Source organism: Nannospalax galili, unplaced genomic scaffold, assembly GCF_000622305.1.
Source record: "Nannospalax galili isolate Female #2095 unplaced genomic scaffold, S.galili_v1.0 scaffold31, whole genome shotgun sequence".
In the NCBI taxonomy this organism is placed as follows: domain Eukaryota; kingdom Metazoa; phylum Chordata; class Mammalia; order Rodentia; family Spalacidae; genus Nannospalax; species Nannospalax galili.
In genome coordinates, this window is record NW_008332149.1 from 1,304,469 (window position 1) to 1,331,526 (window position 27,058).

Here is a 27,058-nt window from a genome sequence, read left to right on the forward strand (position 1 = left end):
TTTGATTAAACAAAATTGAAGAGTCATAAACGACTTGGGGTTTCCTAGTGGCTACTTTTCATATAATTTTCATGTACAAATGGCCTCATTTTTTGTGTGTTTACAATAGTAAAACCTGAAATTTCCTCACTTAACAAGCCTGGGTGTCATCCTGGACTCAGCATCTTTCACTAGCTGGCTGTGTTACAGTAGCAAAAAAGGCCCCATGACAGTAACTGGTCAAAAAATAAAATATCTGTTGGAAAACCCACTCTTCCAGTTTCACTGGTTAATGATCTGGTCATAGGATCACCCCTAAAATGCAGGTTCACCTTAAGTCATGCTAAACACACGGGTGGAATACCTAGTGTGTTAATGAGCTAGTGAACTTTTCCTACCTGGGATCCCACCTCCTAGTGCAGAGCTTCTGGCCCCAGCCACAGACGGGTAGGGCTCCGTAAGTGTGCCTGCTTTTCTGAATTCTTCAGAAAAGCCTAATCTTTCCTTCTCTTCTTCATCCCCCTTTTCTAGGCACGCTTCCTCTAATGCTTCCATTTCTTTACTTTTCCTCTAAAGCTTCCCTTCTCCCCACCACGTGGCTGCCAGTCCACTTCCATGCAGACTCTAAACCTGTGTGGCTTCGCGGCTTTTCCCTTCCCCCCATTCTCGTCCTCAAGGCAGCTGCCCAGATTCCCAGCTTGCCTGCCCTGAGGATTTTTTTTTCTTCAAAATTATAATAAAATTGTCCTAAAACTTCCATTTGAGTCTATTCTTAAATTCTTTTATGAATGAGACTAAGAACCCTCTAAGGGATGCTCTTTCTTCCCTGTATCAGCAAGGGGCACATACAGTGTTTCTTTCCTTTTCTCTTTCCTAGCTAAAGCCTGTAAGGTAAATTTATTTTTAATTAAAGTTCATGGAATTGTGAATATGACTAAGATATATTGTATATATTTATGAAAACTCAAAGAATAAATAAAAATACTGTATTAAAGAAAGAACTATGTGACCTGGAAAGATCATGGGCATATATAAAAGCAATCACATTTCTATATACGTGCAACAAATGTGCAGAAAACGATATGATTAACAATCACCCCAACAGCAGCTAAGGAAAAAACATCTACATATAAATGTACAGCTTTGCATACAAAGAGATAACATAAAACTAACACCCTGCTAGCTAAGATATGGAAAAGACAGAGCGTACATGCTTCTGGTGAGAAGGAGAAATGGAAGTCATCCTAGAAAATAGCTTAGCATGTTCTAAAAAGCTGAACATGTACTTACCACACAATCTAGTAACCACCCTCTTGGGCATTTATCTCTGGGAAATGAACTTGCATTGACCTAAAAACCTTATGTGAATGTTCACAGTAATTAAAGATTAGAAACAAGTCAGATGATTCTCAAAGGGGGAAAGATGAACACTAGGAGAGCCACATGAATGGAATCCTTTTCAGCAGTAAAGAGGAAAACAAGACATGAATCAGACTGGATGGATCTTAGGGGCACTGGGCTGCGTGAAAGAAAGCCAATCTCCTAAACTACGTGCCGGGTGCTTTCACTTACTGACCATTCTCCAAATGACAAAATGTGGAGGTGGAGAAAAGATCATGGTTAAGGGACAGAGAATGCAGCAGTTTGTGACTACTAAGGGCAAAAGGGTAGTTCCTTTGTGATAATGTAACAGGTCTGTATCTTGATGTCACTGGTTTTGAGAAAGCCATTTACAGGATAAAATTGTGTGAATCTGTCACTCCCTCCCACCCTCATATAAATAACTGCATGTAAAAATTGATGGAAATGGAACAAAGTCTTTAGTCCAACTGACAGCATCACATCAACATCATTTTCTTGGCTTGGATATTGTTCTGGTTATTTATAATGCTACCACTGGAGGAGATCTGTGAGGGGGGCACAGGACTCAGCATCCCCTTTTCAATTTCCTATTGTTGGTAGTTATTTCAGGACAAACAGAAATGTATGAATGACTCCTTTGCATTTGAGAATCAACTTAGGGGGTAGGTGGTTAGAATTTTGTACCACACTGTGTACTTTTGGAAGGTATTTATCACTTACTCAAGAGACGGGAATGCCAGCCGTATATAATCAGAGGCATTGGCCTTGATTTCCCACACGCAGGTTATATTGTCGTGCATTTCATTCATCGGGGGATTCTTAATTTTTCCAGGTGAGCGCGTAACAACACTGCCACACTGAGATCTTTCTAAATGAAGAACAATATTGAAATAAGATCTGCACAAGACTACAATAGTCAACATGTCAACATGGATGGGGGAAAGGTTCAAGACACCAGCCCTAGTTAAGAGCTACTAGCAGCCAATCGCTGCTGAGTTTTCTTCAGGGAAGAGCTCCCTGATAGGTTGCCCATGCACAAGTGGTCAACCCTAAACCCATGTATATTCAGACAACACTAAAGTAGGATATATCTATATCTATCTATCATACTTTAGTATATATCTACACACACACACACACACACACACACACACACACACACACACCACGTGGCTGTCAGTCCACACAGACATAAATTTGAGAGGGTGATATTATTTGGGAGGAGCGATTGTATATAAATTCAGTGTATTCATGTCTGAAATTCTCCAAAAGAAAGAGGGACTGGAGACACAGCTCTGCTGTTAAGCACTGACTGCTCTTTAAGAGGACCCAGGTTTGGTTCCCGGCACCCACATGGTGGCTAACTCCTGTCTGTAACTCCAGTTCTGGGGGATATGATGCCCTCTTCTGGCCAATGTAAGCATTACATGCACAGGTGCACTTACAAACAAGAAGGCAAAATGCTCAAACACATAAAATAAGAATAAATGAATTTTTAAAAAAGAAAGAGAACTTTTTAAAACAATGTTTTAGAGCTGAACTTAAGCTTTTCATTGGTTAGTTTACTAATTTTGCAATTGATTTTTTTCCTCTTCACTTTTTTTCTAAAAAGAGTTTTCACTGGTTTTCACTTTGTATGTCTTAGGATGCATCAAAAGTACAAGCTAGTCTAAAATACCAGACTTTTGACAGTAGGCACAAATGTTTCTGAAGTTTAAAACACCCTCATCTCTTTGGAAACTCTATTCCCTTTCTAAGAAGTACTGGCATCTAACAGTGGCCAGAACGTTTTTCTCTTATCAATTCCTAGTTGTCGGTTTTGTGACTTTAATTTGCCAGTCACCCCCCTCCCCATCCATAACTCCCTGTCTCACTGCATTAATGAGTAAAGCACTGTTTGTTTTCCTAATGAAGACTCTGAGCCAATGTGGGACTTCTGTCTATCTGATGATGGCAGTGTCCAACCCACGACCAATGATCATTTCTCAAAATGATGTTCTTAAAAATCTACTACTAAGTAGAAAGAAGTTGGCCGGAGTCATCCACTTCTCCAGTAATAATAGCATTCTGCATCCACCTGTCCACCTATCTATCTTTTTTTCATCTGCTTGTCTGTGTGTCTGTCTAACCATTTTTCCAATGTTCCTTTCAATGGAAACAGAAGCCCTGGCTGTTCCATCAGGTTGTTTGACTGTGGAGAATGGTTGACCCTGGTCATCTAGCTGTGCCTCTCCTCCAGCCAGGCTCTGGTCACTGGCATTATTTAGTACTTTCTCCCCAAATGGTGTGAAGTCCAATGGAGCTACTATACCCCAAAACATAGGCAAAAATAGAAAAAAAAGGGGGGCAGATGGAAAAGAGAGCACAGAGAGAGGGAGGCAGTGAGCGGAGGGGAAAGTTCAAAGAAGGAAAGCAAGCTCTTCATGGTGGGAGCCTTCTGAAATCATGGCATGGGTACTAGCTGGCAGCATCGTTACATGACTGGCTACATGTCTTCCCTTCACTCACGGTGTTCTGGCTGGGAGAACAAGAAAGCAGGCATCTCTTGATTATTTGGAATTACTTCCTTGCAACACAAATGCATTGGCCTGACTTTGGGGGTTCTTCATGCAGAATACAGTTTCAGGGGGACGACCTAGACCAGACAGTAGGGTTTCTGTGAAGAGGCACTTTCAAGATTGAGCTGTAAGGAAGAGGACAGCTGGGGCACTTTCTTACCTGCAGCCACGGTCCTTTCCATGACAGCCATTGGGCGATCTGTCAAACACAAAGGCAGCAAGTGGGCAAGCAGCTGGCACAGGGCTGCACAGGTCTATTTGTGAGAATCCTGAGGAGCCCATGGAAAACACACTACCTCAGCCCCTCCCAGAACCTGAATCAGGGTCTCTAGAGAAGAGACCTGAGCACTGAGGGGCTTCTGGTGTTCAAGATTTGGGTACTGACTGAGCTCATTCTTGGATTTTCATGAACTATTCTTTTCTCACACAAAACATAAGGTAGTTTTTAAATGGAAGCTTTAAAAAATCAAAGACATGAGATTTTCTCTCGTAAAGCCTCTTCCCATAACCCAAGGGGCTGTGAGTTATGCATTTGTGATGTAGGAATAGGAAGATGCACCAATTCAAGAGCTAAGAAGATGGCTCAGTCAGTAAAGTGCTTGCCTTCCAAGCACAAGATCTGAGTCCAATTTCCAGAACCCATATATAAAAAGCCCAGCTTGGTGGTATACACTTGTAATTCTGGTGCTGAGGAGAAAGAGACAGGTGGATCCCTGGGGCTCTCTGGCCAACCAGTCTAGCTTGATTAGTGAGCTCCACATCAATGAGAGCCCCTGTCTCCGAAAAACAAGGTGGACGGTGTCTAAAGAATGACACTTGAGGCTGTCCTCTGATATACACACACATGTACGTATGTGCATGGACACCCCTACCCCACAAGAATGCACACGCACACAGAAAAACACAATAATTCAAGTGTCTTTTGACCTGGTACTGCTCAGAGATACTGAGTCAGGAACTAAACAAGCTGAGGCTCCTCCAGGTTCCAACATCTAGCAACACTCAGCTCAGTATCTTCCATTAGAGATGATCTTTCTGGATTAATGCAGTCCCACCTAGCAGAGCTGACACATCCAGGACAGGGTGTAAATGAAGCTTTACAAGACTTTTTCCCACCAGCTTTACTCTTGACTCATTCTCTGACAGGATCAGCTAAGACCAAGGCCTCTAGAGACCTTAGGGTCTGATGAGGGAGGGAGAGTCTAGGTATGGGAAATCCAGGTTCGGAGGCTAGGAGTGGGCAAGGACCAGCAGCAGTGGCAGCTCTGTGGACCTACGGCTGCGCCAGGAACAGGCAGAGGTGAATGGGGAATAGAAATGGCCACAGGCTCACTGGGACCATATCTGTCCCACTAGCCATTCCCCACCAGGAAGGAAACATCTTGGCTATATCTCAACCACCTCCTCCTGTCCATATCTCACTGTTTCTATGCAAACCTCAGAGCTGACCAAACAGAATGTTCTACAGAAGTCTGAGAAATCAAGGGTCTGTTTACTGTACATGAGATGCACAGTGGTAAATGGAGGGTGAGTGAGGCTGGGCCAGATGACTCTGAAGGTACTGTCTACTCTCCTACCAGACAATCAGATGAGTTCACGTTTTATGTCTCTGCTACTCCACTGGCTTGGAGAATAAGACAAATCCAATTTCTATGGAACCTCTTCCCAAACTCCCGACAAACCACACACTCAAACACTGTCTTCCCTACCTGCTAGCACGGTTGTTGCATATTCAGCATCTATAAAGTGAGAAATGAAAACATCCCATGTGAGTGAATTACATACTAGTTCATGATCAATGGTTATTTTTATACATCATATTGTGATAGTTAACCTTCATTGTCAACCCAACTAGATTTGGAATCACCTAGGAGACAAACCTCCAGATATGTCTGCAAGGGTATTTTCAGAGAGGTTTAATTGAGGAGGGAAGAGTCACCCTGAACATGCGTGGTATCATCCCATGGGCTGGGGTCCCAGGCTGAATAAAAAGGAAAACAGGGGGCTGGAGAGACTGTCCAGTGGTTAAGAGCACTGGCTGCTCTTGCAGAGGATCTGGGTTGGATTCCCAGCACCCACGTGGTGGCCAACAACTGTCTGTAACTCCAGTTCTAGGGGAACCTGCCCTCTGCAGGCATCATATGACAATGTGTACTTATATACATGCAGGCAATTTACTCTTATGTTTAAAATAAAAATAATAAATAATTTTATAAAGGAAATTAGGAGAAAGCAAGCTGAGTACCAGCATTCATCTCTCTTTGCCATGACTGCAGGTGCCATGGGACCAGCTGCCTCACACTTCTACCGCCACACCTCCCCACCATGACAGACTGCACCCTCGAATCATGAACCTAAATAAACACTACCTCACTTAAGTTTCTTTTGTCAATATTTTGTTACAGCAATGAGAAAAGTAATGGTACAGGTGTGAAAAATATCTCTTGTAAGAGCTGAAGCTAGGCTCTCGAGGGCAGTGGGCCTTACCTGAACAGACCACGCTGGCATCTTCACTGTGATCACAGTTGTGGGTGAACCAGCCAACATGGGAGCATTCCTCCAGGTGTTCCTCGTGTCCCTTGCATTGCACGTTGTCAAGGATAATCTTCCCAGAGCCTTCCCCAAAGTGAGCTTCACTCAGGGCTAAAACAGCCCAGCCACACCCCAGCTGCCTGCAGATGGTGTTTGCTTCTGCCAGGTCCCAGAGGTCATCACACACAGTCCCCCAGACTCCCTGGTAGAAAAGTTCCACACGGCCTGCACAAGTCTCGTGGGTGCCTACCAGCCGCACAGGGGCCCAGCCTCCTGGGAAAGAAGAAGGGGCCAGAGAGGCAATAGCCATTCCCGCTGCCTGTTGATGACTGGCGAGCACCTTCACCTAGTCTCTGTTCTTATTTTCCCTGTTGCGCTGACAGAGCCCATGCCATTCCCCCATGTGTCTACTCCACAGAGCTTATGGCCTTCTCCTTATCTACATCCTGTGTTACGATAACTTCTCCATGATGGATTATTTACAGACACGGCTATTTGTCACTTCCCTGTACCCTCACTCTTTACAATATGACATTGAGGCTCTCCTGGCTGAGAAGCTTGGCTTCTTTCCTTCTCTCTCAATACTGGGCTGGGGGTCTTTGGTTCACCTTGACCAGGAGAGTATGCAGGTGTAGTGTGCACTCAGATAAAGCTGGCTCTCTGGCGCATCATGCTAATATGCTCAAGATAGCTTGCTGGTTGGTGAGGGACACAGCCGGGTACCTCTGTCACCTCAGGTGATGGGTGATGGACATGTTATTACTAGACATGTGAGGGAGCCCATCCTGGGACAGACATCTTCAGCTGACCTTCCAATGAGCCACAGATGCATGAGTAAACCCAACCAAAACGGAGCGTCTAACTCAGAACAGCAGGACTTCCCACTGACTTGTAGACTCATGAGCAATGAGAAATGGTTATTTCGGACCAGGTGGCTTTACATGGTAATGGGTAACTTATACATTTTTTTATCCATATTCCCTTTTAGATAATCTGCTCTACCTATGGCCAAGAGGAGACATGGGGCCAACATCATGTACCTGGGGGTGGAGTCTCCCTGATCAGGATGACAGGATTACAGTTCACGTAGACTCCAGAGGAACCAGTTCATAGCTGAATTGGGACAGATTCTATTTGTATATTTGGAATCAGAAACAGAGCTGGATGCCTTAGGGCTGATACTTCCTTTAAGGGGCAACCATAAGTCACATGGGGCAGACAAGTGAACAGAGAGGTAGCTCAGGATAATCACTGGTATCCAGGAATGGTGACTCATGCCTGTAATCCCGGAACTTGGAAAGCGAAAACAGGATTGCTTGTGAGTTGAGGCCAGCCTGAGCTAGAGTGAGACCTTGTTTCCAAAACCACAAACAAAATGAAACAAAGGAACAGAATAAATATTGAAGGGTAGGGCAGGAAGAAGAGAGGCCCGGACTGTGAAAGGACGGCTCTACCGATTGCAGTCTCTTGACTGGAATCTCTAAGTTCCCCTATTCACTGCCACGGACCTCCTTCAATTACCCTTGCCTTAGTGCTCATCTGCATCATGAAGCCAAGTGCTAACCCATGAATATAAACCTTTTCCTGTACCTTTCACTTGGCATAAAAGTACGCCTTCCCATTCCTGCCCACTGAAGTCCTTCCAATTCCGTCCCAAGTGACTTCCATTCTTTGAAGCCTTTGTGATCAATCAGCTGGACTAGGACTGACATGTTCCTTTCTCGGTCCTTAGCTGTGATATGTCTGAGCCTGGCTACACTGTTGTGTGTAGATCAAGCAATGTGTGTGTGTGTGTGTGTGTGTGTGTGTGTGTGTGTGTGTGTCCCTTCTCCCCAGCAATGTACAAGAAACAAAGAGGCACAGTGGGAAGAGCAATGGATGTGACTCAGGTAAGCTGAACCAAAAGCTAAGTATCTCTGAGGATCTTGGGCCTTAATGGTAACAGTCATGATTGCAGAAGCTGTTGTGAGGCCAAAGAATGTGAGACCATGTGGGCCAGGACTTGCTCAGGCCTTGTTCTTGCTTGGGAGGTGGGTAGGGAGGCAGAGATGGGTCTGGATCTTAGAATCGAATCTTGGGGGGAGATGGATACATGTAGACAGTGGGTGTGATCATGTCTGTACAGAAATGCATACATAGACCACCAGCCTGGAGGCACAGAACAGTATGAACCCAGGGCTGGGGATGCAGGAGGGGCGTGGCAGGGCATCTTTCCTGTGGTACAGACCACTTTGTCCTTGAATCATAGGTTTGTGTGTGCAAGACTTGTCTCCCTACTAGACCGTAACTCCAGGAGAACTGGAACTGTGTCAGGCTCATCTGTGCATTCACTGCAAGACCTGGTGCAATGCTCAGCTCACGGTAGACATGTAAAATAAAAAGTTATGAAACAAGAGAAGAAACGATAGACACAGAGTGTAATTCGGGGGACTGAAAGCCACCAAGCCAATAGTGGCAGTCTTGGTATATACCACCTTTCCAAGGTCATGGCCAATGGCAGTGGCTCCTCTGCCTTCTCCCTGAATGTCCTGGCTGTCCAGCTGGATTAAGGAATCATTGAGTCCACTATTTTATTCCTGCATCATCTAGCCTCAGACTGACCTTCACTTAGAAAAATCTAAGACCAAATTCAAAGCTGAATGTCTCTAAATATTACTCATCCCCAGATACAGCATGAAGCTATCCTTGAGGACCTAAGCTGCCTCATTCGTTACTGACCCTGTGTAGTTACCAGCCAACTCTAGGTTCTAATCTGGAAAGTAAATCAGTATCTCGCCCTATGGGGTATCTGCCTATCTGATTGCTCTCTTGCCTAGAATAAGTCTGTTGCCCCTCAGCCTTCAGGTCCTAGATTAGCTGTTATTTCCTCCAATCTTGACTCCTCATAGATGGATGAAGACCCCCTCCCCTTTCTGGTACCTATAATGCATATGCACGTGCGCGCGCGCACACACACACACATACACACGTGTCACAGAATTCACCACACTGTCATTTGCCCCCTAGGCTTATTTCATATGACAGTCAGCTTTTCACTGCTCCACGTATCTCTAATGACACATGTTCTCACACTCCTTCATTGACAGATTTGTTCAGAAGACACAGCACAAAAAGACACAGCCCTACCTGGTGGTGCAGTCAAACCTGGGTGTTGAGCTGCTGACATCATCAATGATGTAGGAAGCAGGTTCTCAGGGGCTAGTGATAGGTAAGAAGAAAGGACTGTCACCACGGAATTATAAAATCGGGAGGACAGATTCCTTCAGTTGCTTCAAGGTGTGCCTGATTCCTGCCGAGATTAACCAGGATGTATGAAAATGTCAAAGGACAAATTTGATTAAAAGAAAAATTGATATGTTTATATGATGTGTCCAGAGTGGGCATATAGAGACAGAAAGTAGATCAAGGTTGTCTAAAGCTGAGGGGCAGAAGGGGCTGGAGGGGATGGCTAAGGGTGTGAGGTTTCTCTGGGAGAAAATGAAAACATTCTTGACTGTGATGTTTACTGAATTCTTTGACTATAACAAAAGCCATTAAAATTGTATACTTTCAAAGAGTGAACAGATTGTATGTGAGGTTTAGCTCAATAAGGCTGCTATTTTAAAAAGGGAAAAATAATTTATCTGAAAAAGAATATGTTTAAGTTTACAGGATACTGCTGAACTGTCATTCAATGAAGCCGCACAGTTTTGTATCTCTATAAGCACTGAGGGTCTCTATTGTTTATATGTTTCTTATGTTTTGACTTTGTCAGGATTTTTTATTATAGCCATTCTAATAGGTGCTGAGTGGCATCGCATTGTTTTGAATGTTACTCTTCTAATAATGTATGACAATAAATGTCTTTTCATGGAAAAGGGCAAAGAAAAAAAAAGAAAAGAAAAACGATGCCACTGTGTTCCAAGTCCTGTGTGTGCTCTCATCCTCGAGGCATCCGTTTAAGGTAGAACATGGCAGCTGCTTGCTGACACTCTAATAGGTACCACATGGCCACCAGAAAAAGCGGAACTCCAGGGGGATTAACAACAAGTGACCTGCTTGTGAAGGGCAATCAGTTGGCTGTCATCTCTCTCTTTGCTGCTTTCTCCTATGGCATGCCATTGTCACGACCTCATCAGTGCAAATCAAGGAAAAGTCACACAGCAGATCCTTAAGGGGAGAAGAGTCAGCTCTGAAAGTGATGAGTTAACCTTGCTGGGTATGGGAACTGCACCCGGCCCTTAATGTGGTTACACAACTGTATGCAATTACCCAAATTCCCCTTTGTCATGAATGGCTGAATTATGTAACATATAAGTCAACCTTAATAAAAATTAGATGAGGTGCTGGAGAGGTGGCTTAGTGCTTAAGAGCACTGGCTGCTCTTGCAGAGGGCTGGGGGTTCGTTTCCCAGCACCCACATAATGGCTAACAACCATCTATAACTCTAGTTCCTGGGGATCTGATACCCTCTTCTGACCTCTGTGGGCATTGCATGACATGGGTGCACTTATATACATGCAGGCAATACACCTATACACATAAACTAAAAATAAAAAATAAAATATTTTTTTAAAATAAAAATGAGATGAACTGATGGATGGGTAGAGGGTTTATATATGGACTTACAAATTCATCATAGAATCTAGGTAGGAGTTCAAACTAAGGTCTTCAAACTTGACTTGTGGTATATTTGAAAGAGTCCCATAAAATGCTGGTGGGAAAAGTACCTTTGGATGCCTAATGCAAGACTCACACCTCTGGGTTTTGATGGTAGTCCTTCGTTTTCCACAGGAACACACATATTATTCAGCTGGTCTATGTAACTACTTACTGTCTCCTTAATCATAGAATGCCAAAGTCATAGGATCGTCATGAGCCTAGAATCCATTGAGCCTACTCTAATGGTGAGAAGATTCTGATGGTCAAGATCATTCATCTGGTGACCAGTGAGTCTAGATCTGATTTCTGCACCTTGGGGCCCTTTTCACCCTCTCATTTCTTCCTTCAGGTCAGTATGTGGCCCAAAGAAAGAAGCATTGCTGTCTGACTGCCTTCCAGGTGCCAGAAGCCGTAGGCATCCCCACATTCATGTACTTTCTCGATCCTCTATGCTATCCACTTTGACAAGGTGTGGGGATGGGAGTGGCTGATGATATAACTTGGCTAAGATCATAAAACTGAGCATGGTCACTTGTCACATCTGTCTCTTGATTGACATGTAAAACCCCATGAAAAATGAGACCAAGTGGGCTCTGATCCCTGCTTTGTCATCACTGTCTGGAGAGTCTGGTTAGGGTAGACACTCCATCTGTATCTGCTGAATGGTTGCATGACTGAATGAAGCTTATAATCAATGAAGATCTGACCAAGCACCCTGATGTGTTTCACATTTGTTCCCAGCCTAGTGCATGACACTGAAGATACTGGATTGCCAGATGGTCCTACCTGTTGGCAGAAGAGCTGTGTAATCAGCACTTGTCAATGCGGACAGAGTATGTGCGTATTACCATGTCTTAATCAGCAAATGCTTGAAGAGAACTCCCTACATGTAGGAAAAGAACCAACCTGGTGTGTCTGAGAGGTCAGGATAATCAGGATCCATTACTGGAGTGGGGTCTGGGGAACGCTCAGTACCTGATGGGTGAAGGAAATCAACATTAGGGTCTAGAGTGGCGTTTTCACTGTGACCTTCACTAACTTCTGAAATATGAATTAAATATTTATGAAAAGACATAAAAGCATTGACCTCTAGGGAAAGTTACAGTCTCACACCACTGTAGACAATGCTAGAGTTTCATGAATCAGATTAGGTCTCATAAGTTACATGGAGATAGCTGATATTTCCTAATAGTTCTTAGCAAACAAAACAACTGTGAAATCTTGATGGAACTCATCTGACGCAATAAATATCTCATTGCCTAAAGATTCTCTTTCTGTTTTATCTCCAATGCTTCCTTTATCTAGAGTATAGAATGTATTTTTACCTTCCTTGCCCAAGGAGATTTATGTGATTCTACAAAATAAATCTTACAAGGGAACGTTTACCCACAGCTAACAATGAAAGATTGGACCAACCTGGGAGCACGTGTGGTGGTGTTGCAGCTTCAGGCTCTGAGTGGGAGTAAGAACTATGGAACAAACATCACTGAAGCTATTTGCAATGTCTTATAGGGTTATTATAGTGGCCAGACTTAAAATAGAGACCATCCAAAGTCTTGACAAGGATTCAGAGCAACTATAACTCTCATAATGTGCCTTTTAAAAGTTATTATAGTGGCCAGACTTAAAATAGTCTTGACAAGGATTCAGAGCAACTATAACTCTCATAATGTGCCTTTTAAAGGTACACATTGAGCTTGGCTCCTTAATGCGTGGCTCTCTGTTTCCTGGCCACCATGAGGTGAGCAGCTATGCTGTTACATCCTTCTGCCATGATGACCTGCTTCACAAGATCCAAAAGCAATGGAGCCAATATACTTCTGAAACTGAGTCAAATAAAACCTTCCTCCCTAAAATTGTTTTCTCAGGCACTAGGCCATAACAGAAGAAATGACCAACACACTAGATACAAATGGAAAACTAATTCATCCAGAGTCCTGTTTACATAATATTATATATCCAGAGATTTGAAGATATTTTAATATTTACTTAAACGTTTTATTTGAATGTTAAGCTCTGCATAGCCACAACCATAAAAATATGTAACTTGAAAATAGGGAAATAACTTACAAAATTTGACTTACTAGGGAGACTGGTTTTGGATGATGATAATGATGATGATGATGACGACTGTGATGATGATGATGAGGAGGAGGAGGAGGAGGAGGATAATGTTTCTGCTTCTATTTATTAGGATAGGAAATATTTCTTTTTAATTATACCTTAAGAAAGTGAGTTTCAAGATGTGGTCCACAGAGCAGCATCATAAGCATCCTAGACTTGTCAGATAGGCAGATTCTCACTGTATCCTAGACCTACAAGGGTCAGGGACTCTGAAGGTAGGGCCCAGTGACCTGTTTTTTAATGAGTGTTCCAGGTAAATCTTATACACCACAGTATTTGGAAGGTGGTGAACTAGGATATGAAAGAAATGGCCCCACAGTTTTTCTGACTGGCTGAAATACTCTGAAATATACATATAAATTGTTAATTGCTGCTGTCCTCGGCAGACTTCAAAGTGATTGTTTCTGACCTAATGACTCTGGAAAACAGATAGACATTTACTCTTTAATAAGCACTTTGTGGGCCAGAGAGCTAGCTCAGTGGGTGCTTGCCAGCAAGACTGAGAGCCTGAGCTTGATCCCAAAGAAAGTTGTGCTTTGACCTCCACACATGTACTGTGGTGCGTGCACACACACATGTGCACACGCACACACACACGCACACACACACAATGCAATAAAAATTTCAAGTAAGCACTTTGTGATCTCTGCACAGTCACAGCAGAGCACACCCTGAAGTCAGGGCTGTCACTTGTCATCCTTCAATGGCCACAGAACTGTGTCTTGTCAGAGGTGGTATGGGACTCAGATCAGAGAAGGCTCTGCCCCTGGGGGACTAGAGGTAATGAGCTAATTCTCAGCTTACTCTTTGCCAGAGTTGCGGCAGCTTCCCAGAAGAGGGGCCAGTCCTCAGGACCAGCACATATCCTGGAGGAGAGCCAGAACACTCACACTCAACACTGTGAGCCATGTCCTTGGCCCATAACAACGGAGGTTGAACTATGAACAGCACCTCTTCCAGGCTTTAAGGAATGATAGACCATTCAATCCAGACTCAGTACACTGCCTGAAGCCTAATCCAACAGACTCATTTTCATCTCATGAGCATTACACAGAGTAAACTAGTGAGAGAGAAATCAAAGTAGAAGGGGACACAGAAACCAGCACTACTTGGGGGGGGGTGCTGTCCTTACAGAGTATGTCAGAGTGGAGAGAGGATTCACTGACCCATCTTGCCCACAGGGCACTTAGAATGCAAAAAGACCCCTTTACCAGAGCAGATGGCTAGGTGTGAGCCAACTGACGTGGGCATGCAAGGCCAGGTGACTCTGTGCCAGCCCAGCACACATTATCCAGCAGGATCTTTCCAAACCCTGGCTGACATGGAGGTTGAGGCAAACAGATGGGGTTGAGGCACACCTGAGTTGCCTGGATGCAACTACACCTCTAGCGGGCCCCTGCCATCATCACACACTGACCCCCAGGTACCCTGATAGGAAACTTCCACCCCTCAGAGCATCTTTCCAAGCCATTCACTAGCCTTAGCCTAGGCCAGTCTTCTGCAGATATGAAAATAAAGTTGGAAACTTTCCTACTGAACTTGCCCTGGTTGCTTGGCTTATGGGTTGAAGTAAATCCTTCAAGGCCTCAGCTGTGTAAGAACATTGTGGGAAAATGTTCTTAATCACACTACAATATGGTGTGTTCTTTGCTAATCACTGAACAAAGCAGATTAGGTGACAGGGCAGCTGTGTCTCAAGGCAGTGGAGTTTTACGTTGCCATCAGCAACGGAGGCATGAAAATTTGGGAAAATGGATTTCACTAAGTGGTACTATAGAGCAGTTAGCAGTTCCTCTCTCTCTCTCTCTCTCTCTCAGCATGTGTGTACATGTGTGCTTGGTATGTCTGTGCATGCACCCATGTTGTATGATGCCATGGAACTTATATGGCATGATAGAAACTAATATAATTTGTGTGAAAGTAAAACCACAAAATAACATATACAGAAATCATAAAATTCATATAATTCATAAAATGAAACAAAAATAAATGTAGAAAATTCAAAAGAGCATTTGTCTATGAATAAAGAAAAAAGAGAGACTGAGTTTGGGGGCATTAGGAGATTCATATCTATTTAACTTTATTTTTAAAGACTGATATTTATTTACAGTACTAGGGTTGAACCCAGGGCCTCTCATTCACTCCACCATTGAGGTTTATTCCTAGCCCTGGAAGCTTCATCTTTAACTGCATCATTTCTTGGTAAGGATAGAAATCAATAAGATTAAAAATGTAAACTCTGACCATACCTATGGGTATATGGGCTTTTGGTTTTCGTGTGTGTGTGTGTGTGTGTGTGTGTTATAAACTTTATGTTTCCCTGGAAGAACAAGAATTTAAAGATGACAGCTGCCAAAATCCTCTAAGAGGACCCACTTGTCAGTCAGGCCTGGAGGACGGTGTATTGTCCCTAGGGCGCTTTCCTCTGTGGCCCAGGAACCCCCAGCTGCCCTCCCCTACCCTCTCACCCCAGTTCCCTTCTGTTTGTGGTGACCCCTCTCTGCAGTTCACAGGAAGGCTGCTTACCTGGGGGGCTGAGCCTGAACGCACTGGCTCTGCGGCTAGCAGGTGCTAAGTCAGCCACAGGCAGAACTGGAAAAATATGGAAACGGGGGTCAGAACTGAAGTCCCTTTCCTGGGACAACACAGGACACATCAGAAGAGGATTCAGCTAGCAGCTGGCAAACTGTCAACAGACTGACCATAGCTTAACCCAGGCATGTGGACTAATCCACTGCTGGACTTTCAGTAAGATTGGAGCCAAGTTCAGCAAGGCTGACCAAAAGCTACCCAGCAAGATTTGCATTCCTAACACGTCCCCCTCTTAACCCTGTGTAGACTCCAGACTCTGCATGACGGTGCTTGACAGTTATAAGTCAAGTCATTGGAGAACTGGGCCAAAGTTCTATAAATCCTAATATTCATAAGGATACTGGTTGTCTTTTTTGACTCCACAGAGGACATTATACAACCTAGAAACCCATCTGCGGTACATGCCATCTACATGGTGAGGCCACACATGGCAGGGCCGGTGTTGGAGTACCGATCTTACCTGATAAGACAGTGGGTAACTCCTCACCCTCTGGTGAAACTGAAACACAGAACATAGTTGTCAGACGCATCTGGCTTCATTAGTTTGCGTGAGTGTAAATGATTGACACCTCTCTCTGAAGGATAGCAGTGCAAATGGGTGACTGGCAGCCTGTAGAGTGATTTGCCTTCCCATCCCACTGTCTAGCAAATTTCTTGGCCAAGACCAAAGCTGTAAAGAAGAGTCAAAAGCCTTCCTTGTGCATTCTTTCACTCGTTCAATAAATACTTATTTGGTGTCTATACATGCTAAGCACCGTGACAGGTATGAAGGTGTAAAGAGCAGAGGAGGTGAAGCCTCTCCTTGTGGGGTAAAGTGTGATGCATAGGTGACGTTGAGCATTGTATATTCTCCCCATGATGGTGCATCTACCCCAGCCCTGAAAATCAACCCATCCATTCTATGGGCCTAGAATGCCATGCATGACACATGCAGTGTATCACAGTTTTCTTTGACCTACCTGACGATTCGATTGGATGGTTCGCATCTTCTGGAATTGTGGAACTTGAGGCCACTGTTAGAGAAACAGTACACGGAAAATTACTTGGGTGATTTATATGCAACAGGAAGAGGAAGAGTCCTTTGTTTGCTTTGTTTCATTGGAGAATTTGATAACCTGTACAGAGCACAGGTTTTAACAGGAACCAGCAGCCTTGAAGACACACTGAACATGAAAAGCATCACTGCATTTTGTGGTTCCACGTACAGGAAATGAGAAAACAAATGTTAGAGGCAGAAAACGAGCTTGTGATGGCCAGCGGCGTGGGGAGAAGGGACACGACGACTGTGGCTGGCAGAGGGAACAGGAGGGCCATGCCCTCTTGGGTGTCCATCATCCCTAAGCACTGCACACTATAAAACCAGCAGGTCACACCACAGGGCACCCGCTGTGCACCAGGCTCTCCACTAAGTGTTTTATGGGGATTCACTGCCTTGATCCTCACAACTCCTTGAAAGAAGAAGTTGTCCCAGTTTTCAGAAGCAGTAACTGAAGAAGAAAGAGGTGACGATCATGGTGGGAGCCACGGGGGTGGGAGGCAGCTAAGAGCTGGGTCCAAACCCCGGGTTTATGTCCACTGAATGCAGCATGCCGCTCAATCTTCAGTCTGCTATTTAGTCCTTTTAGGGGCAGAACCTATATCTTTATCTTTGGCGTCATCTTCATCTTTATCTCAGATGGCAGAGCCAATAATTGTAACACGGCTCTCTCTTTTGAGGGAAGTGAACATGAAAGGGTGAACTGGGGAACAGCCAAGTGGTCTGTGTTCATTCCAGAATTTCATACTTCTCCCATGGAGATACTGTTCTTAGCGCTCTCTCTCTCTCTCTCTCTCTCTCTCTCTCTCCCTCTCTCTCTCTCTCCCCCCTTCTGTGTGTGTGTGTGTGTGTGTGTGTGTGTGTGTGTGTGTGTGGAGATGAAATCAAAGATAAAAAAGATATAGGTTCTGCCCCCAAGAAACGTACAATGTCATGGGGGAACAAGTGGATGCATACTCATTATTAGTAAGGCTGAAAGTGAGGGCAGATTGGGTTCTACGAGCATGCAAGTCTAGAAAGACCAAAATGAGAAATTCAAATGCAGGCTCAGCTCAGAGATGAACCCCTGGACTCTTAACTTCCTTCATCGCAAAAGGATCCTCTTCGCTCATGATCAGGCAGCATACCTGGTCCATTTTTAAGGACCAGGATCTTAATGGGATTTAGAGTTTATTACAGTTTAGAGACCAGGGTCTTAGGGCTCTGCAGATTGTTGGTGTTCCCCTTCATGGACCTTGGGGACATGTAACAACCTGTTTGAACATGAGTTTCCTCGTCTGGGAAAGGGATGTAGTGGTTTCTCATGTAACCATTGGGAGGATCAGAGAGGAAAACCCACAAAAAAACATTTGGCATAATGGTTGAGAGGTATAAGGTAATGCTGCTTAATAGAATTCAGGCTGGAGACATGAATGTAGTTTAAAGTTTTCTGATAGCTACATTTTTAAAAGGGAAAAGAAACAGGTGAGATTTATTTTAATAATATTTTTACATAATTCAACATAAAGTATTGTTTGAATATATAATCAATATAAAAAGCCAACTTTTTTATAATGCTGTCTTTTTTTTTTTTTTTTGAGACAGAATCTCACTATGTAGACCTCGCTGGTCTGGAATTTACTGTGTAGAACAGGCTGGTCTTGAACTCACAGAGATCCACCTGTCTCTCTGCCTCCTGAATGATGGGATTAAAGGCATGAGCTGCCACACCCAGATATAATGCTGTCTTTTAAAAGAAAATTTTAAGCCAGGTGTGGTGGCACACACCTTTGATCCCAGCACTCAGGAGGCAGAGACATGTGGATCTCTGTGAGTTCAAGACCAGCCTGGGCTATAGGGAACCCCTGTCTCAAAAAGACCAAAGAAAGGAAGGAGGGAGGGAGGGAGGGAGAGAGGGAGGGAGGGATGAGGAAGGAAGGAAGGAAGAAGGAAGGAAGGAAGGAAAGAAAGAAAGAAAGAAAGAAAGAAAGAAAGAAAAAAGATTTTATGTGTGAGTATCTATGTGTATGTGTGTGTGGTCTATGGTTATGTGTGTGTATACCTGGTATCCTCCTCGATCACTCTTATTCCCTTAAGACAGGGTCTCTTGTTGAACCTGGAGCTAGACTGGCAGGCAACAATCCCAGCACTGGGATTACAGGCACATATGACTGTGCCAGGCTGTTTATGTGGGTTCTGGGGATTTGAACTCGGATTCTCGTACTTCCCAGCACATTCTCTTACCCACTGAGCTATCTTCCCCATCCTCCAAGTGATTTTTTTAGAAAACAATTTTCTTGAGGTATCGTTGATGTACTAAAAACATGCATGTGTTTATACTGTATGCAATTGGATGGATTTGGAGACACCATACACCTGTGATGGCACTATTTTAATCAAGGGAATGAACATATCTACAGCCTCCAAGGTTTGCAGAGGAAAGGGCCAACTTATGACTGGCTTTGTCAGGCTAGGAATCACATGATGGTGTGATTGAAATTGCAGTTGTTACAGATGATGGAAAAGTTGAGATGGCGTCAACTATCCCAGTGATGAATGAAGACAGACCATAATGGTGACTCCTGCTCACCACAACCAGGAACCGGCAGGCCCACTCCCAGCGACTCACCAGCGGGGTAATTATTAAATTTACCGTCTCAGTTTCTTCCCTGACATCAGTCAGCCACTCTACTTTACTTCTTAAGTTCCAAAAATACAAGCTAACTCTTGGGTGGTTTCTCTTTCTCTAACACAGGTTCAACAACATACCAAGACACAGATGTCCTTGCTCCTTTCCATCTTACTCTTTGCATATGAGAAGCCCCAAGCTCCCGTGTTCTGATAGTAAAGTATAGACGGTCATATATAAAGTGAAGTTGTGCAGTGTGAAATCCAGACCTCCTCAGTCCCTTTCTCTTCAAGTCCCATGATCTCAGTTGAAGCAACATTGGTACCTGGGGTGGTTGAGAAACACTGGCCGCCATTACACACAACTTAGCAACTACAGTAACTGCAGTAACTGTGGGGCCGGGGCCTTACCTGCTGACGCCGAACTAGCAGTCATTCTAGAATATGGTTGAGTTGAGACGGCAGGTAGAACTGGAATAAAGAAACACTGTTAACAGTGACCTCTACAGCGACTCCAGGGCAGTGTGAGGTTAACAGTGACCTCTACAGTGACTCAAGGGCAGTGTGGCCAGGGAGAGTGCCCTGTGATTTCACAAGGTGTAGTGTTGCCTCAATTCCAAAGTGATAACCGTTTAAATGACAGAAATGCTAACCTGCCATTGGTCATCCTGCTAAACTCTAAACTCAATAGTTCCCATCCTGTCTCTTCTAGACTCAAAGTACAAGTGCAGATGTTGGTGTTTTATGGTGAGAAGTACGGTCCTCCTGAGATTTGGCCACATGACACGGACCTTCAAGATCTTCTATTCAGTTCTTATGCTTATTTCACTCCTCAGCATTTTACTACTGACTTTTCTGTTTGTAGATGTTTGTGGCACCTGTAGGCATCACACTTTCTGCAGGTGTTACACTAGTATGTATGCATGGCACCATCCCCAGGGGTTCCACCATCTTCAGGGGGTCACACTGACTATAGGCACCACACTGTAGGTGTTGCATAGGTATGTAGGTATTCAGTGTCTGTGGGTATAGCACTGGTGTGTATTTACTCGGTGTCTGTGAGTGTTGGCATTGTCTGTAAGAGCCACACCATAGTGTTATACTGCCTGTAGTTGTAACACTGGTATGTGTATTCAGCGTTTGAGGGTGTTCCTTGTCTAGGTGCTGCACTGGTGTATATATATATATTCAGTGCCCATGGGTATTGCACTGTGTGCAGGTGTTAAGCTGTCTGTAGACACAGTGCTGTTGCGCTATCTATAGGCATTGAGCTGTTTTGTAGGTGTAGCACTGTATGTAGGTGTTGTGCTGTCTGTAGGTGTAGAGCACTGGCTTGTATGTATTCGGTGTCTGTGTGTGTCACACCGTGGGTGCTGGATGGTGAGATTAGAGCTAATGTTTAGGTGTAATAGTGTCAGTGGGCTTCATGCCGTTTGTAGGTATCACACCACCTGTGGTTGTCACATTGTGGGTGTCCCACTGTAGACACTATACTAGTTTCTGGAGCTTGTAGTTGATAGCAAGAGGTTTCACTTGTCAGGTACTATACTGTTTGTGACTGCACAGCATATCTGGCCATGGGAACCAAAATACTCCTAAGGAACCTGGGCAGAGGAAACCACGGGAGCTGGAGGGTCATCCCTCATCTTTGGGTATCGGCTTGAGCGCATCTTCCTTCTCTTGTAGCTCACCTTTCTTTCCTCTGCTTACTGGTTGGGTCATCATATTTCAATGTGTATCCTGAATACTGTGTCCGTTTCTAAGCCAATGAAGAGTATCCACTACAGAAGTGTATTTCATACACAAATGCGGTAAGCAGAATATTGTGCTCTCCCCCAAAGACATCCACATCCTAATCCCCAGAAACTATGCCTGTGCTAAATGATCTGGTAAGGGTGAATTAAGGAAACACATTGAAGTAGGGTTGATAAACTGCCTTAAAATAGGGATGTCACCCTATGTTACCCAGATGAGACCTTAAAATAGGGATGTCACCCTATGTTACCCAGATGAGCCCAGTACAAGCACAAGGGTCTAAGAGGAGGAAGAGGAAAAAAGAATCAGAAAAATCAGAAGATGCCAAGATGCTGGCTTTGAAGACGGAGGACTGGGGACATGAGCCAAGTAATACAAACTCCCTCTAAGTATTGGAAAAGGAAAGGGAGTTGCTGTGATTTGAATCTGAAGTGTCTCCCACAGGTTCCTGTGGTCCACAATCGGTGATTCTACTTGGCGAGAATCACTGCTGAAGGTCTAGGGGCAGACCTTCCTTATGAGCTCCCTGCTTCCTGGTCAGCCTCTGCGATGTGACCAGCCACTTCATGCTCCTGTTATCACTGGCCACTCCAGATGCCATGCCAGATCATTTAGCACAGGCATAGTTTCTGGGGATTAGGATGTGGATGTCTTTGGGGGAGAGCACAATATTCTGCTTATCACATTTGTGTATGAAATACAATTCTGTAATGGATACTCTTCATTGGCTTAGAAATGGACACAGTATTCAGGATACACATTGAAATATGATGACCCAACCAGTAAGCAGAGGAAAGAAAGGTGAGCTACAAGAATCTAGACAGAATCTAGAACCACTTGGGAGATAGGCCTGTCTATGGGAGACTATCTTGGTTACATTAATGGAGGTGGGAAAAGCCACTCATTGTGGGCAGCACCATTCCTGGATGGGAGCCCAGACCGTATAAGTGGAGAGAGAGTTGAACAGCAGCGTGCGTTGACCACTCTCTGTTCTTGCTTGTGGATGTGGTATGCCCAGCTGCTTCCAGCTCCCACCACCTCAACTTTTCTGTCATGCTGGCTATAACTTGAACTCTGAGCTAAAATAAACCCTCTTTCCCTCAAGTTGCTTCTGTCAGAGTATTTTATCATAACAGGAAAATAAACTAAGACACCTGTCCTATCATGACAGACTGCATCCTTTAACTGTGAGACAAGTCTATCCTCTTTTAGTTGTTTCTAGAACTACAAGGCAAAAAAAAAATATATGTGTTGTTTAAACCACCAGATTATGACAGTTTGTTGTAACAGCAGCAGCAAACTCACAAAAAGCAAACATCGTGTGTGAGCAAAAGATTCTTCTTCCAAAGGAAATTTAGAATATGTCATTTACCAAAACTGAGGGAGTTTGTATACCCACAGAGCAACTAGCGGAACTGAAGCTTAATAACTAATTGTGAAACCTGTATGTTCAAAATGTTTTCTAATATTTTCCATAATAAAAGCATTATAAGCTCTTTTGTAGACAGGGATTCTATTACAGAGGTACCTTGGGGATCAGGGAATCCATACAAATTCACTTATCAAGGACAGAGTATGATCAGTTACTCAGTGACGTAGCAGAAAAGCCACTTTTCATCCACTGCTCTCCTGAATGTAATAGGTAAACAGACCTGTCCTGGGGGAAACGGCACACACAGACAGACAGAGACACACAGACACACACAGGCATACATAAAGCCCTTACCTGATAATATGGTTCCTGAATTTCCATCACCTATTAATACAAATAAATTTAAATATTTCTTACTTGATTCAATTGAATAACTTTTATTTACTTGATATATTTATTACCTTTCAACAAATATTTAATGTAATAGGTCTGAAATATAAAATTCCTGGTGAAATTCAGATTCCTAGGCTTGACAGGGCCAGAGCAATATTTGCTGAGATGATTGTTTTGAAGATATTCTAGAGATAAAATCTTTACACATGGTACTGGTTCTTTGGAATACCAACAACTGAGAACAAGCCAGTGGCCACAGGAACTCAGGGCCATTTGTCTGTCCTGGATACTTGCTCGCAACCAGACTCAAAGCAAGAGGACCGTGGTGCACCCACAACTGAACTGCATCCTCAGCTCATTCTTCCCTCAGACCTGAGTGGACCCCTAGAGGACATCTGTATTAATCTTTTTCATGATTAATTATGATGTCATTATATTATATATTGACATCACATAGCCATATGATGTCATTATAATATACAATGTGTGATATATGATAATTTAATTGTAGATGATATGTAATATAACAGAATTATTGTATGTCAGATTATTATATATTGATATTGACTTATGATGAGATTACATCCTAAAAAAAAAGGTAGGTCAAAGTATCCTAGGTTAAAAATATCATAAATAAAAAGCTAGCTGTGGTGACATGTGCTCATCATCCCAGCCCTGGAGATGTGAAGACAGGCAGATCCCTAAGACTCCTGACCAGCCAACCTAGCCTACTTGGGGAACTCCAAGCCAGTAAAAGACCCCATCTCAAAAATAAGGTGGAGCTGGGTGTGGTGGCATATACCTTCAATTCTAGCACTTGGGAAATAGAGGCAGGCAGATCTCTGTGAGTTCAAGGCCAGTCTGGTCTACATAGAGAGTTCCAGGACAGCTGGAGCTACAGGGAGACCCTGTCTCAAAAAGACCGAAAAACAAAACAAAAACAAGATGGACGGATCCTAAGGAACAATACCCAGGACTGTCCTTTACATGAATACAACACATGTGTGTATATACCCCCATGCATATACACCTATCCACAGGAGAACATGTACACAACCACGAAGAATATCACAAACACATTTAATGCACCCAATCTACCAAACTGTATAGTTCAGCAACGTAGTACACTGCAGATACTGCTTGTTTTCCTATTGTGATCACATAACTGGGACCTGTGGCTCACTGTGGCTGCCCAGTAGAATGAGAATGGATAGTATCACATGTTGCTAACCTGGGAAAAGATCAACTTCAAAATACAAAGCACAGAAACACAGTTCTTGTTTAATGCATATTGCTTCCTTACAACCATGAAGTTAAGAATTACATCAAGTAGAGACTATCTGTAGATAACTATATAATATATAATAATTAGGATATATGTTGCTACAGATTTCAAATGGTTGACAGTAAAATACATATATTTGCATAGCAAAACCAGAAATTAGAAATGCAAAAGTAGCGACCATCTAGATAAAGAGGAAACAAACAGAAAAACTACCGATCAGTGAACCAATGAGACCTTTAGCTAATCACTGGAATGGATTATTTGTTAAACTCTGAGATTCTTGGAATCTGAAGGGTGATGAAAATCATGCATAATGGAATTCTCTGTGCCTGAAAAATACCTTCCAAAAGGAAGTTACTGCTTGTCAATAATTGATGACTGATACTTAGATGGTACACAATATGTCCATTTTTTCATTCTGTAGGTATTTATTTAGAACCCGTTATTGACCAGGAACTGTTCTTGGCTCTGAAATTAAACAGGATCACCATCCTTCTCTCCCCAACTCCCCATCCTGGAGAGGAGCCCCAGCAGGACAGAGGAGGAGCAAGATGTCAAAACAAAAATACAAAGACCATCTCAGATGGAAAGGAAAACAAACAGACGGGCCATGCAGAACTGGGAGAAAGCCTAATTGGCTTGCTGTCAAAGGCATCTTCTCTGTGTGTTTGAGCTGAGACCCAGTGATAAGAGTGGACTAGAAAAACGTGGCGGGGAAAAGGGTGTTTTGGACAGAAGGAAGAGCTAAGTAGGACAGGCCTAAACTGAGACTACCTTGTCTATTTCAAGGACTTGAGAAAAGACCAGAAGCAGATCTAGTACAAGATGAGGTGTATCTTCAGTGGTAAGAGACCTGGAGAAGCTGGGCCCAGTGGTGCACACTGCTAATCACAGCACTTGGAGAGGTAAAGGCAGGGGGTGATGAATTTCAGATAAGCCTGGGTTATAAGTATATACCAACTTTCAGGCCAGCATGAGCTTCGTAGTAAAGCAGTCAGAAAGACAGAGAAACACAGAGAGAAAGAGATACAGATACACACACACACACACACACACACATGCGCACGCACGCGTGCACATACACACACACTCACCTGGGGATGTGGGGATCTAGTCTTTGCACAGTTTTGAGCACAGAGGAATGATCCAGTATACCATGCGAGGGTAAAGAGGAGGTAGGCAACTGTTTGTTGCCACCACCAGAATGAAAGATGATGGTGCTCTCGGGGGAAGGCAGTCATTGGGTTGGGAGATATTAAAGAGTTTATTATGTATTTTGAAAGTAGAAACAGAATTTTATGGTGTATTGGTTGTATAGAGTAAGGGAGGAAGAGATATAAGGGATATTTCCGAATTCTCCTGGTTATAGAGATACTACTTGGGCAAGAGGAATTAGACACTCAGTAGCATCAACTCTTCACCAAAGCCAGACAAGGTACAAAAATCTCCACCAGGCTGGTAGCTGCTCCCCTGAGTAGCTAATGACACCATTCTGGGCAATTTGACTCATTTTTTCTGATTTTGTTTTATAATCAATACAATGGAGATTTAAAAATACCTACCTAGGGCCAGGCATGGTGGCACATGCCTTTAATCCCAGCACTTTGGAGGCAGAGGCAGGAGGATCTCTGTGAGTTCAAGGCCAGCCTGGTATACACAGCGAGATCCAGGTCAGCTGGGGCTACAGGGAGACCCTTTCTCAAAAAGACCAAAAAGAAAAAAATTAAAAAAATACCTACCTCATAATTTTCTTGTTAAATAAGTCATGCATGGAAAGTATTTAGAATTAAATTACTTAGGACTGAAGGTGGAACAAGGCCTGGTTTCATGCCAGCCCACAGCCTACTGTGTGTGTGTGTGTGTGTGTGTGTGTGTGTGTGTGTGTGTGATCTATTTCAAATATATATTTTATTTATTTTCATGTTTATGAGTGTTTGCCTACATGTAAGCACACACAGTGCCCACAGAGGCCAGAAGGAGGTATCAGATCCCCTGGAACTGGAGTTATAGATGGTTGTTAGCTGCCTTGTGGTTGTTGAGAACCAAACCTGGGTCCTCTGCAAGAGCAGCAGGTGCTCGTAACCACTGGGTTATCTCTCCAGGAATATCGTAAATGGCCCAGGAACACAGACATGGTGGTCACTAGAATATGGCATCAGATCCCATCTCAACTTATTCCATTAACATTTCCTATATGTCCAGAAAGCTATTGAAATAGAAAATGTGTTTCATAAAATAAAGCAAGAACTAAGCCGGGCATGGTGGTGCACGCCTGTAGTCCTAGCACTTGGGAGGCAGAGGTAGGCAAATCTCTATAAGTTTAAGGCCAGCCTGATCTATATAGTGAGTTGCAGGCCAGCTGGGGCTACAAGGAGACCCTGTTTCAAAAAAAGATAAAAAAAATAAACAAAAATAAAGCAAGAACTTACCTGATAAGGATTTTGAATAGACCAGTGTCTGTTAACAGGTAGGAAAAGAAAAGATGTTTTTAAAAAATGCTTAGTCCTAGGTTGACTAAGCTCCAGGGGACTATGAGCATCTCTCAAAATATTCTGTAACTATGGTGTGTCATCTGTCCTCTTGATTAAGGAGGTCATGGAGACCCCACCAAATGGACTTGAACCAGTGTCCAGTCTACAAAGAGGAGGGTCAACACAGAGGAAACATTTCCTCCATGCTTCCAAGTGAAGCCAGCCATGGTCGAGTAGGACCTTTGACTTATCTTCACATAGATGGAACTGGTAAAAGAAAGGAACCAGGGGCTCCTCCCAAGCCCATGTGACCCCTGAGGAACAGATCCTCAAATGACCTTAAGAGTAAAA

At 43.6% G+C, this 27,058-nt stretch overlaps 1 protein-coding gene across 1 annotated transcript in view; it reads right to left on the reverse strand.

Annotated features, from left to right (window-relative positions):
- Window positions 1-27,058, reverse strand: part of LOC103729315 (putative DMBT1-like protein) — a 57,067-nt gene that overhangs the window by 18,911 nt on the left and 11,098 nt on the right. Inside the window, exons 4-11 of the mRNA XM_029560711.1 lie at window positions 22,913-22,942; window positions 19,843-19,902; window positions 15,723-15,788; window positions 12,003-12,047; window positions 11,169-11,183; window positions 6,387-6,704; window positions 4,060-4,098; window positions 2,062-2,209 (exon numbers count right to left, since the gene is read on the reverse strand). Coding sequence (XP_029416571.1) covers window positions 2,062-2,209; window positions 4,060-4,098; window positions 6,387-6,704; window positions 11,169-11,183; window positions 12,003-12,047; window positions 15,723-15,788; window positions 19,843-19,902; window positions 22,913-22,942 — 721 coding nt within the window. The remainder of the gene's footprint in view (window positions 1-2,061; window positions 2,210-4,059; window positions 4,099-6,386; window positions 6,705-11,168; window positions 11,184-12,002; window positions 12,048-15,722; window positions 15,789-19,842; window positions 19,903-22,912; window positions 22,943-27,058) is intronic.